At 44.3% G+C, this 12,396-nt stretch overlaps 1 protein-coding gene across 11 annotated transcripts in view; it reads left to right on the top strand.

The window, feature by feature from the left end:
• magi2a (membrane associated guanylate kinase, WW and PDZ domain containing 2a) overlaps positions 1-12,396 on the top strand; it is a 56,636-nt gene that overhangs the window by 28,901 nt on the left and 15,339 nt on the right. For 7 of the 11 annotated variants that reach the window (XR_013298336.1, XM_077593876.1, XM_077593881.1 and 4 more), the window contains exons 3-9: positions 4,428-4,619; positions 5,055-5,244; positions 7,719-7,798; positions 10,589-10,646; positions 10,862-10,983; positions 11,516-11,857; positions 12,189-12,371. Coding sequence is in view for 10 of the 11 variants with exons in the window: in XM_077593876.1 (XP_077450002.1) it covers positions 4,529-4,619; positions 5,055-5,244; positions 7,719-7,798; positions 10,589-10,646; positions 10,862-10,983; positions 11,516-11,857; positions 12,189-12,371 (1,066 nt within the window). In the remaining variant the exon portion in view is untranslated. Of the gene's footprint in view, positions 1-2,861; positions 3,044-4,132; positions 4,283-4,427; positions 4,620-5,054; positions 5,245-7,718; positions 7,799-10,588; positions 10,647-10,861; positions 10,984-11,515; positions 11,858-12,188; positions 12,372-12,396 lie in introns of those variants that run through there. The other 4 variants (XM_077593877.1, XM_077593879.1, XM_077593882.1 and 1 more) reach the window with 4 other exon arrangements.

Genomic DNA, 12,396 nt, shown 5'->3' with positions numbered 1-12,396 from the left:
AGTGACGGGTTCTACCCACGTGCTCAGGTCAGAAACGAAATGTTGCTCAAGATGCGTTAAAGTGAGAATTCTGTCTCAGTTTGACTTTGGTATTTTGAAAACCCAAATTACATAAATATCCCGCCTTCAGATCGTGCAACCGTGGACTCTAGAATAGTCAAACTGTACGAAATACGAAGATTTATTGATTATTTTCAAATAAAAAAAAATTAGGAAAGAAGCAAGAGAGCAACTTCTTTTTTCAAGTGCGTTCGAATCCAGACGGTAATGACTTGTGCCGTATCACTCGCCCAGACGTTAATATTCCTCGGATTATCTCCATCACAACCCTCGCCCAACATGCAGGACATGTAATTTTGCATCTTCAAAACATTTTCTAACAGGGGTTTATTTCCCTTTTGCTTTTCGTCAGTTTTTTTTTTTGCCTGGCGTTGACGGATGCGGCGCTCTGAGGGTCCGTGATAAGTGGCTTCGCTTAGCTTCTCGCTGGGTCGGCACGAGATAGGTGAACACTAAGCTGAGCTGCGAGGCTACATGGTTATCTCCGAACGCACACACACTCCGAGTTAATGTTCCTCTTTGGGACTCCTGTTGGTGTGTACTCTTGCATGGATTTGAATGTATACTTGGTTTAAATAGAAGAAGCAGTGCAGTGACGCCTACAATGAACCGACTCTCTACCAAAATAATGTGCTAGCAATTTTGATGTAAGTGCTGGGTAGGAAATTGTCGTTTTTTTTGGTGCAAAACGGATATTTGTAGCCAAAACAGTAAAGTTCGCAATGCTAAAATGGGACTCGTAACAAGGGGGCAAACAGAGTTATGCTAATGAAAGGAGTTCTACAAGGGCTCTTGCTTAGAGCCCCATTTGGTTTGAAGCTAGCATGTTTGTTTACCAATATCAAGGGCGCTGAATGATTTTAACTCTTTCATCAACTGAACCTGACTTCCTATCGCTTCTTCTTCCGATATCGGCAATTTCAGAACGCCGACCTTCTGCGTCGTTCGCTCCCCGATCATTAGCGCTGACGCGAGACACCAGATGAGGGCACCGTTCTGTCAGGTTCCGCCCACCTTTGCGACCAAATCCGTAGATGCAAATCCAATGTATAATCAAGTGTATTTAATGAAGCCGCGGACAGATGGTCGCACGGGTGATTTTGCGCCACCTTATGTTTTATGCTCGACATCATAACCCGACGGGAATTTGGAGCGGAGAGCATTGCGGCGTGTGACTGTGACCTTCTTCCCTTGTCACTTTTTGAGGGCGAACTGATCCGTCTTCATGACGAGGCCCGTCACAGATCTACTTTCAGGAGTAAACAAATGTACTTTTTTTTTTTGGTAGCTACGAAGAGTCACCTCCAATCCGTCATGTCCACGGCATCCGAAGTGTGACATTCCCACCCTCTCTCTTCCGGCCCGTGTTGTTAAGCCGATTATGATTCCACTGTCATTCTTGTGATGGAGGGCCTGTAGACATATTCATTTGATTGGTTCTTTCTAATCATCACCACAAGTGCTAGAAATTAATGGCTGTGGAAATCCTCACATTTTGCTCATCTGGCTGCACTTTGGGAATTGGTCCTCCCTCCTTCTATTTTAGGAAATCAACGGATTATGGGATAAAGGTTTCATGAAAAGAATTCTATTCAAAGTACAGTATAATTCATCAACTTACTGCGTACAGTTTTCGTGGGTGATGTAGGCCAGACATGGCCGTGATAATCGAAAAATCGCGAAGTAGGGCCTATTATAACTTTTTTTTCCTTCAGTGCTCAGTCTCAGTAGCAAAAGTGGCTTACGCTTACAAGTTACAGCGTGGATTTTCACATTTTTAGGAACTTTAGAAAAAAATAAAAATAATTAATAGTGGAAAAAAATTGCAAATTAGTGAATTCGCGATAAGTGAAGACGCGATAACCGAGGGATTACTGTATTACTTTTGTCTATCAACTATCTTTGTTATCATTGACCCAACGCCTTTGGCTATCAAGTAACCCTTTAAAAGAATCCCATTAAAGGAAGCCAAATGCTGCCAGTAGCATTTCGCTAAGCGTTGTTTTCTTTTTCATACGCCTTCCCAAACTTTGGCTCATATATTCATGGAGGGCCGGGTGGGAGGGGCCTGTGAACGAGCCTCGTAATTGGATATTGACTTAATGACCACTTTTTTATGTTTATGGAGGACGCCACGTTCTTGCGTCTGCATTCCATAGATTGTTGAAGGGGAACAATTATAGGTTGTCACTGTCAAGTATGACCGATGTTTGCGTAAGAAAAAAATCAAGCTAAATCGAGACTAAAAATAAAGGAAGGAAAATTGTTTTGGTTTCCAAATATGCTATCAACTATATATTTGTTTGCAGTGACGATGATAGACGCCTGCCAGCCGATAGGTTGGACGTATATTGCAGTGAATTATAAGACCGGTTTTCAAATATTTTGAGGGTTTTAGTCTTGTCCCTGTCTGGTCTCCCGGATGTTTTGCTTTCAATGAGTTCCAGTCTTGCTTATGGCTCTTTCTTGATCTGGACTCCCTAAAGTCTTAGTCAGTTCTAGTCTGGGTCGCTCTTTTTTCAGTCTCGGAGAGTTCTGTTCTTGAGACGATTCGCCGGCGTGTTGTGATTACCGGCGACTTCTCAACCACGAGTTGAAATCTGAAGAAAGCTCAACGCTTCAACCCGACATTTAACCACAGAGGCCAACAGAGTGTCATTGTGCGCTAATGTAGCGTCGCAGGCAGGATTAGGCTGACGCAGCGGCACGTTCCTGTCCTGCCGTGGACCCCGGCAGAGCCCCCTCCCGCCCCTTTTCCTCCCGGCCCTCTTCTAAAACCAAACAGATGACATCAACCGTCCGCAGTCTCAGCCGTTCTCTCGCCCAGTCGGATCCTCTTTAAACGACGGCGGTCATCCCTGAATCATGGAAAGTCGCTCAACAAAGCGCGTCCCATTTTGGATGGCGGGGGTGCGATGAAAGGAGCCTTTCAAATCTTCCCAAGGACAAGGACACCGGCGTCGAAAAGATGACACAGGCCTAGGTCAGTTCTCATTGTGCGGCGCGATCCCGGCAACCGACTTCCAGCCGCGGACGGCTGTTACGTACCGGTTGCGTGGAAGTTTTGGAGAACAAAAAAAAGTTTGGTTTGTCACGCAAAGGGGATCCGACACGTTAATGTGAGCCGACAAGCCGCGAGAAACGGTAGCACGCCGAGAACAAAACAGCCAAGAGGCTTTTATCAAGCGGAAACATGAATAAAACGGCTTTTAATGACATGACTGGTTCGGACTAATGAGCGCAGCCAAATATTACACTCATGTTGGCGCTGTTTCCTGTAGCTGGATGCCGATCGCAGTCATTTTAAATGTAAACATTTTCGACTTTGGTTGAGATTATGCTAAATTAGCTGAATTATGTTTAAGGAAAACAAGCAAAATCAAGAAAACTAGAATTGAAGAAACATTTTAAGAACTATAATTAATTTTCACCCTCTTGCCATTGTTTAAACCTTTTTGGATCTTCTGGTCACGTCACAGTAAGTTTGTCTTAGCTCTTTCGCCAGTTACTTTACATTTCCCCAGTTTTGGACTGAAGGTTTTTTTTTTTAAATAAATTTGTTTATGGAAGAATAATCTCGTGCACGCCTATTCCCCACCCTGCACCACGCCTCCCCAGTTAGCATGACTGTCAGTTAGTAACAGCGCAGTTGAGGACTTGCATCATATTTCATTTGATCTGGGAAGATCGGAGTAACAAAACCAACCCGAAACATCGTCAGTCAATTTCCGATTTTTTCTCTCAGATTTCTTCACGTGTCGCGCGTCTGACTACGTTCCGACGGGGTTGAACTTTTCATCACGAGTTTGCCAAAATGATTCTTCCGCTCAGCGGATTTTTCTCCCCCATTTCCAAGAGCCGTGATATACATTCACATTTGATGAATATCCTCGCTTGGAACCATTGGAGAAATCGTCCAATAAGCGCGGCGGCCGGTAAAGTGCAAAGAAAGCAGCTTTGGGGCCCGTTGAGCGCCGCCTCGGTGGACGCGTTTGTCCGCCTGTTAATCCGTAACGCTAATGCCAGGGCATTAGGGCTGCCCCTCACTTCCTAATTGGCTAATGGCAGGATTACTCGCAGTACAATGGACCCCGCTGACACTTTTTGGACACTCAAAACCGAGGCTTTAAAGCGCTGGGAGAATCCGGAGAAGCAAAATGGAAGCGCTTCTTGTTCCCACTTTTGTTCCGCATAGCTCAAAAACAATCCGTCACAAATTACGGTGACTATTGTTTTCCTCTCTCGACGTCTGTTTTAAGTGATTTTCTGATTTTGTCTCATTGTCGATAACTTAAACCTCACAAAGGTAAAAAAAAAATAGTGAAATTCTAAATTTGTTAATTTAGACGCACACATCTTGTTTGCAGAATACTGTCAAACCTCCCGTTGATCCGTCGCTAAATGTAACGGATCGGTCGCCAAAGCCAGCTCGGAGGCCAAACGCAAGTGCAACAAGTCGTTCGGCAAGATGGAAAAAGCCAGCGTGGAGCCCCCCGAAGAGGAGGAGGAAGAGAAGCCTGCCGTCGTCGTCAACGGCAACGGCATCGCCCTTACGCCAGGTTAGGTTTGATGTATTTTATTCTGGAATATCACATGAGGGTCATAAAAAAGCCATTGAGAGTTTTTCGGGAGGTTGAAATTTTGCACAGTGATTTAAATTGAGAACTAGTGTAAAAAGAACCACTTTCGGGGGTCTTTCTGTTTTTCTTGGACTAATCTGATTTCCAAAACGGAACCCGCTTGATGTAATTGGGGATTAGAGGAGTCCAATTTTGTCGGGATAATCTGCCCGCAATCTTCCCGGCAACCTGTACAGGTTTGTCAATCAAAACTTAGTGTTGCGCCGAAAAGCATGTTTTTCCGACTGCACTAGCCAAGATGGCCGCTAGCTTTCAGCGCCAGCCAATGAGGCCTCCCATCAATTTTTTTTTTAGCTTTAATATGATAAAGCGTATTTTCTATAAGTCTCACTTTTTGGGGGGGGGATTCCACAGAATCGAGCGAATATGACGAGAAGAGCGCGGCGGGCGACGGCACACCCCAGCGGGGAGACGGCGAGGTGGACCCAGGCCGCTCCCCGAAAATGGCCATGGCGCCCAAGTTGGGGGAGGGCGACGAGCTGGGACCGCTACCCGACAACTGGGAGATGGCGTACACGGAAAAGGGAGAAGTCTACTTCATTGAGTAAGTCACACATTGACCACTCTTTTTTTCACTCTTTATGGAAATAGTGTCTAATATTATATATTATTACATATATTACAGTGGCGGGCCGTCAGGGCCTTCAAGGCCTTCTCTGCTGGCCTAAGAAATATCTGAATCATATATTATATTTTGTCCATCAATACTTATTATTCCAAATGGTCTGTTAGCTTCCTTTCGTTGCTTTTCCCCCTGGTTGCACTGCTTCCAGATGTGTGTTTTCATATTGAAGCATTTAACCAATCACATTTCAGCCATTATTTGTTGCCAGATCAGATCTGCCTCAAAGCCTGCACAATCAGTTCTTGCGGGCTCTGCTGCATTAAACTAGACTGTTGCTTTTAACCAATCAGATTTCGAGTTGGCAACCCCGCAATGCTTTTTCGCAGGCATTGCCATTTTGCTGGGTTGGGGATACGTCATTGCTTTCACCAACTATTATTGGCTAGCTATAGAGTAGGTGGGCCAAAGCCAGAGTGAGGCAGCCAGACTAGCAAACTCCACCCACAATGGCCGACGCAGGAAAACAAATGGATTTGGTTGCAGATTTGCTCACAAAGCTATTTTCCAGACTGACTTTTCCAGAAAAAAATGGACATCATTAAGAAAGGGCGGTCAACTCCAAAGCTAGCAAGCCTGTTACAGCCGGGAAAAGGGTGTGTTGGCCACTTTCAGTGCGCTAACTACAAAGAGCTACCAAACTGTATTTGGAGCTAGCTGCACAAGCAAATATATTATTGTGTTAATCTAAAGCCATTTTCATGACGGACTATGCCGGAAATATGACAGGACAGGCTCGACTTTCATCATTAGCTTCGATGGCGATAGAAAAGAAGGAAAAAAGAAAGGAGGATGGATATTGTGTACAGTTGAAAATGATTTTTGGTGAGTAAAATATGGCTATATTCCTAAATAATATTTCAATTGTGGGCCTGGTTCTGATATCTGAAAAGCTCCAGTGTTTGTATTTAATCACTAAATGCTGCTAGGAAGTGGCTTTTACCCCATTTTACCCCAGTTTAATTTTTGCTGTTTCACCATTGATTGACGTCCATCGCTGTCTTTTCCCGGGGAAATCACCCCCTGGCCTGGTTGTAATGTCTCAAAAGCTCCAGTATTTGTATTCAATCAATAAATGCTGCTAGGAAGTGGATTTTACCTCATTTTAGTGCATTTTTTGCCGTTTCACGTATGGACGTATATGGACGTATCGACGTTCATCGCTGTTTTTTTACCGGTGAAATGATACTACGGGCCCGGTTCTGATGTCTAAAAAGCTCCAGTATTTGTATTTAATCAATAAATGCTGTTATCCGTTGGATTTTACCCCATTTTCGGGCAATGTTTGCCTGTACGCCATTGACGTTCATCGCTGTCTTTTACCGGGAAAATCACCCCCCTGGCCTGGTTTTAATGTCTGAAAAGCTCCAGTATTTGTATTTAATCATGAAATGTTGCTAGGAAGTGGATTTTACCCCATTTTTGTTCATTGATTTATTGATTATTTTTATGTGTCTCAGCTGCAGCTGCAGTAGAGGTTTTATAGCCATAAAATAGTTTTTGAGGGTTGGATTGATACGTTGAAGGCGCTACGAGAAAATGCACGGACCGCCACTGATATATTATATTACACAACTGAAAGGAATTAACACCAGGCATAACAAAAAAAAATGTCAGGTGGTTTGTCCCACTTGCCTGTGAAAGGAAGGGCATAATTATTACGTTATTATATTTTCACCCAAATGTATGATATACTATAGAAACTCTTATTTAAAAAAATAGAGTATTCATGATTTTGATGTTTGTTATTTACTATTAAATAATCGTATTGTCCGTTTTGGAAATATTTTGGAATGCACTTTTGTTTGTTTTCTTGTTTTGGGGTTTAAAAGTAATTTTCATTTGTTTAAATCATTATTTTGGATGATATGTTTACAACTAATTATCATAATTCAATGATTTTTTTTTCGGGGGTGCGGTATTTTGTATATTTAAAAAAGGGATCATATTTAATTTGTAATTATAATTAATCTGTATTTTTATTTTTTTCTTTGGAATATTTGAAATACTCTGTACATGTACTTGCATTTTTGTTTAACCAGTCACCACTTTTTTATTTATTATCCATTTAAATCCATTGAGCAAGATTCCCTTATTTTTCCAGCCTTTTTCTGACAACTCATCTCATTATCGACTAATGACCGTTTTTTGCCTGCTTATGATTTATTTTCTAAGCATTTTGGTTCCTTTCCAAGTTGTCCCACCACATGCGCATTGTGCTATAACGAGAGCCGCCAGCGAATTAAAAGTATCGACGGCTATTTTTCTTTCTTCTCTTCACCTAAGCGTCCCATCCACTCAATTAAGACTCGCCAACCTTTCTCTCTCTCTTTTTTTTTCTTCCCCTCGCTTGCTCACCCATGTCTCATAATCGATCCATTTATTTTTTTGCGCAGCCACAACACCAAGACCACGTCATGGTTGGACCCCAGGCTGGCCAAGAAGGCCAAACCGCCCGAAGAGTGCAAGGAAGACGGTCAGTTCCTTCCGCTCGCACGCATTTACAGCAAATGGCCGTTCCGTAGAATTCTTTATCCTCGCATAGAATCGGGACGCCCACACGTCCCTCCCTTACAGATTACCTTTTGTCACGTTGTGTCCAAGAGCGCAGCAATAGAGTTTCTCCGCTGCTAATTTTATCAAAGCGGTACGGTCAAATGGTTCAGTTTACACAACGTTAACATCACCTGCCATCGACGGTTGTAGACGTCTAATCCGTTCGGACTGGACTGTTGTTTATCCTTCATATGTTGTTAAATCTTTGACATTTTTTTCACATTTAGTTTAAGGTTTTTTTGCAATCGATTGGACGTCTATCACCGTCGATGGCACTGAAATATGACAATGCAGCAAAATGCAATAGTTTGTCTTTTGTTGTTGTTGTTGTTTAAATCAACTTGAAAAAATGCTATTTTTTCTTTGAAAACTTGGACGTTGTTTTGCTAATATCACAATTTTAGCACAACTTTGGTCACTTTCCGTTTTGTTGTTATTTCCCTTTAAAGAAAAAAAATCATTTTCTTCGAATCTTGCTATTTATGCCCAGCAGAAAATCCAACCGTACGACTTTAAAGCGCTTTTTTCCTGTTGCCTCAACGTTCCCGCGCGCTCCACATCACAGCAGCCATGTTGTTTCATAAGTGTCTTGATATTTGGGCCTGCTTTCAGCGTGGAGACGCTTCTTCATCTTCTTTCCTGTTTGTCGGCATGTTGTTGGCTTTTCTTCCAAGCCAGCTCAAAAGGTTGTTGTTTTTTTTAAATTCTCGCTCCCCCGCCGTGCGTAAAAAACGCCTCTCACAAACGGCGTGTTCCGTCCTAAACGCCTACAGGAAGGCTAAATGGAGGAAAGTTTTGCAGCTGTGCTTCAGTACCCTGACGGAGATAGACGTCCGATTCCATTTGAAATGGGTCAAAGGTAACAAAGTTGGACGCCTTGCTGCAATGGCTCATTTTTCGGCGCCGTTTACGTTCGATCGCCGCCAGGCATCTCCGGTCAAATTGGATTGGACGTTTAACGCTGTCCAGGGTGCTGAATAAACACACAAAACAAGTGCTATTGTGCCTAAGTGGGCAAATTCAAAGCATCTTCATATTTCTGACCTCTGTGACCTTAAACTATTTTCACATTTCAAATTTGACTTAATTAGGCGAATGAAGTTCTCGCAAAATTCTTTTTCTGACCGCGTAACCCTAAAATTGAATCCTTATTCAATGTCTGTTTTTCCCCCCTCAATTTCACGCCTTGTGATTTATTTCGAAATATTCTTGCTTCACAATTAAAATGATCAGAGAATACCATCAATTTCTCACACAGCCACTTTCCACTTTTAACAAGTTTGCAAATTCCGTCTCTGATTGGCTGTTCATCAAAGACACATTGACAGGAAGTCCGGTGACTCTTGCGCTCCCGTCATTCCGATCTAGCGTCCTCAGGTGCGCGTGGATGTTCTGGAAATACACCCTTCAATCATATATGACAAGACCACTCACACCCCGCGCCCACAACAGCGCTCAAGGTGAAGGAGGCCACCCGATAATAACTCACCTGTCATTATGTGGGTAGCGTGCCAACATATTTCTTCGCTTATCTTTTAATCTAGCATGACTATTTACTATTGGCGTGGAATCCTAAGTCTTTTACAGTTTCTCAAAGATGACCCGGCCGGACGCCCACGAAAGAAACAACCCGCTTGTTTACGCGCTCCGGTCGCCGATCAATGAGAAGGTCGAGGCGGGTCGGCACCGAGGCGTTTCTGCTGAGATCCTCGCGAGGCGTAAATGGCTTCTTTCCCCTGCGGTCGCCGCTATTTATCACTGGCAACGCACTGGGAAATGAATCCGCAGCTGGGTCGCTGTCAATGGCGGCGAAGGAGCTGATCGGCTCGCTGGAGTTGAATGCACGAAATGCATTCAACTCCAGCGAGTCAATCGGCTGTTGTTTGATCGATCGACACTGTTCCATGAGCAAAATGACCAGAGTTTGGTGACATTTTGACCAAAAAAGTACCATTTCAAAATATGTTTAATCCTACAAGTTTCATCCAATTCTCATTATGCTACATACATAAGGGTGAAATATATAAAATACTTTCTCATTCATTTTTAATGGCCTTAACTCCCTGTTTATTCTCAATGGTACAAAAACTATTGATTTTCAACCTTGGCCTGCAAAAATCTTAGATTTTTGACCAAAGACTTTCCATTGACAACTTGGATTCACCCCAACATTTGTTTGCCCAATTTCATGAAAATATTTTAGGAAATTAGGTCTCACAAAGTGTTTAGCCATTGGCTACCCCAAAATGTTGGCTAAATCCATTAGGAAGTGACCCCGGTTGTGAATCTGTTTTCAAAATGTTTGTAATGTAATCTGCTCAAATGACAATTTCCCAAGTTTTTAAAGCAACTCTGATTCTCCTGTTAGCGTAGCACAACAAAAAGAAGAGCTCCACTTTTGCCTTTGATAGTTTTTCACGTGTAGGAGGAGGACAGTGTGCGTGTGTGTGTGTGTGTGTGTGTGTCTGTGTCTGTGTGTGTGTAAACTAGGCCAAGGAATATTACGTAAGCACACAATAACAACCATATAGAAACATAGAGCGTAAATCTAATTTCCTTTAAACTATTTGAGGTTTTGTTCAATTGATTTGTGAACAAATGAAAATACATATTTGGAATTCAACTCGTTTCAATCAAGCTACTCTTTTTTGGCTTTTTGTTTGATGTCCATTACCCTTTCCCCTCGGACAATTTTTTGATGTGTTTGCAGAGCTGCCGTACGGCTGGGAGAAAATCGATGACCCCATTTACGGCAGCTACTACGTGGAGTAAGTTCCCTTTTTTTGTGTGCTCCTAATACATATTTCAAGACCAAAATAAAATGTATTTTATCTCTTTCCCGCCCCGCGCCAAAGCGCTTCTGCGGCTGCCTTGCGTAACATGGCGGCGGGCCACTTAATTAATCATCAGAGTCGGAGACGAGCTCGCCGCAGTGCCTCGTCGGGGTGAACGAGTGAAATGATTTTTTTTTTTGTATTTGCAGCCACATAAACAGGAGGACCCAGTTTGAGAATCCGGTTTTGGAGGCCAAGAGGAGACTCCAGCAAGAGCAGCAGATGCAAAGTCAGGGGCTCTCCTCGCTGCCGCTTCCCGCCATCTACAGAGGTAATCGGTCGCCGCCGTCCCGTGCTTATTCATTCGTCAAAATATGGATTTTTTGCAGCAGCAGCAGCAGTAAACCCTCTTAAGGGACCCTCGCCCGCAGGCCTCTTTGTGAACAGCAGCAATATAGTCAAAAGCGTTAAATGTAGCCTCCAAAGAACGCCACGTATCCGTCCATAGCCCCGGGATTAATTTCTGCATATCTATAGTTGGCGAAATGTTCCAATATTTGGGCCAACATTTTGCAAAAGTTGCAAAAAATACTCTTAGGGGCTCTCCACATCCATGTTTCTTTGTAAAAAGCACTGTTTACATGTAGCAAAACCAAACTAATGGGACAGAATTCTGTACATCTTGCAAAATGTCCCAATATTTCCGGCCATATTTTCTTTTAGTTTCCGTTCAACTCCTTCACTGGCATTGACAGCCGTAGACGTCCAATCCATTTGGACGGGGAGAGGCGCGATCGCTGCCGACACCACCCCCCAGTTTAAATGGGATGGGAAAGCCAATGAGTTAATACCGTTCTTTGCAGAGGATAAAGAACACATTCCTCTAAATATTAGCGCCAATGGCCACAGTTCCCCGACTGAACCAGCAATAATGGGATGGCATTCTCCATCCTCTCCCCTCCAAGATGGCGGACCCTCCGCTACCCTGCCCAGGCCGTCTTTCGCCTACGCCGGCCCATCGCCGGAGCGTTGCCACAGCCTGGACGACCTCTCGTGGCGCTCGCCGATGGCGGCGCGGCGCCCGGCGTCGCCTTCGGCCTCCGCCGACGTCTCCCCGTTGCGTCACGTGCTGATGCGGCGCTTGAAAATGAGCCCCCGTCACCGCCACGCGCAGCGTAGTCCCTCATCTTTGTGCCGATTCGTCAGTAAGTAGGTTGACGGCAACTTCCTGTCAAGTGCGCTTGTGACTTGAAGCCAACTGTCCCGCCGGCTTCCCCTTCCCCAACTCATCCCAGAAACTTCTACCCTCAGCGGAACTCTTCCCTGACTGACGCCATCCACGGCACCCCTTCCCCAGCCGTGTGCGACGCCGTATACTTTTGGGGGAAAACGAGCTAGCCACACCCGCATTTGTCCCACGACCCGCATCCCTGCCAGTATTCCGACTTGTTGGACCCGCTCTTACCCCAACTGGAATGGAAACCCGCCAAATCCCTTTCGGGGTTGTTAACCGCTTCTTCTGTTCCTTCCCCGCAGAAAAGCCGCCATTCACTCGCGACCCCACGCAGCTGAAAGGCAGCTTCCTGTCCACGGCACTCCACAAGAGCAACATGGGCTTCGGCTTCACCATCATCGGCGGGGACGAGCCTGACGAGTTCCTGCAGGTAAAGAGCATCATACCCAACGGACCGGCTGCCGCGGACGCCAAGATGGCTACAGGTAAGACATGGACAAAAGTATTAGG

The sequence above is a fragment of the Stigmatopora argus genome, chromosome 23 (genome assembly GCF_051989625.1).
Source record: "Stigmatopora argus isolate UIUO_Sarg chromosome 23, RoL_Sarg_1.0, whole genome shotgun sequence".
In the NCBI taxonomy this organism is placed as follows: domain Eukaryota; kingdom Metazoa; phylum Chordata; class Actinopteri; order Syngnathiformes; family Syngnathidae; genus Stigmatopora; species Stigmatopora argus.
The sequence above is the reverse complement of the archived record's forward strand: the minus strand, read 5'-3'. Positions and strand labels throughout refer to the sequence as shown.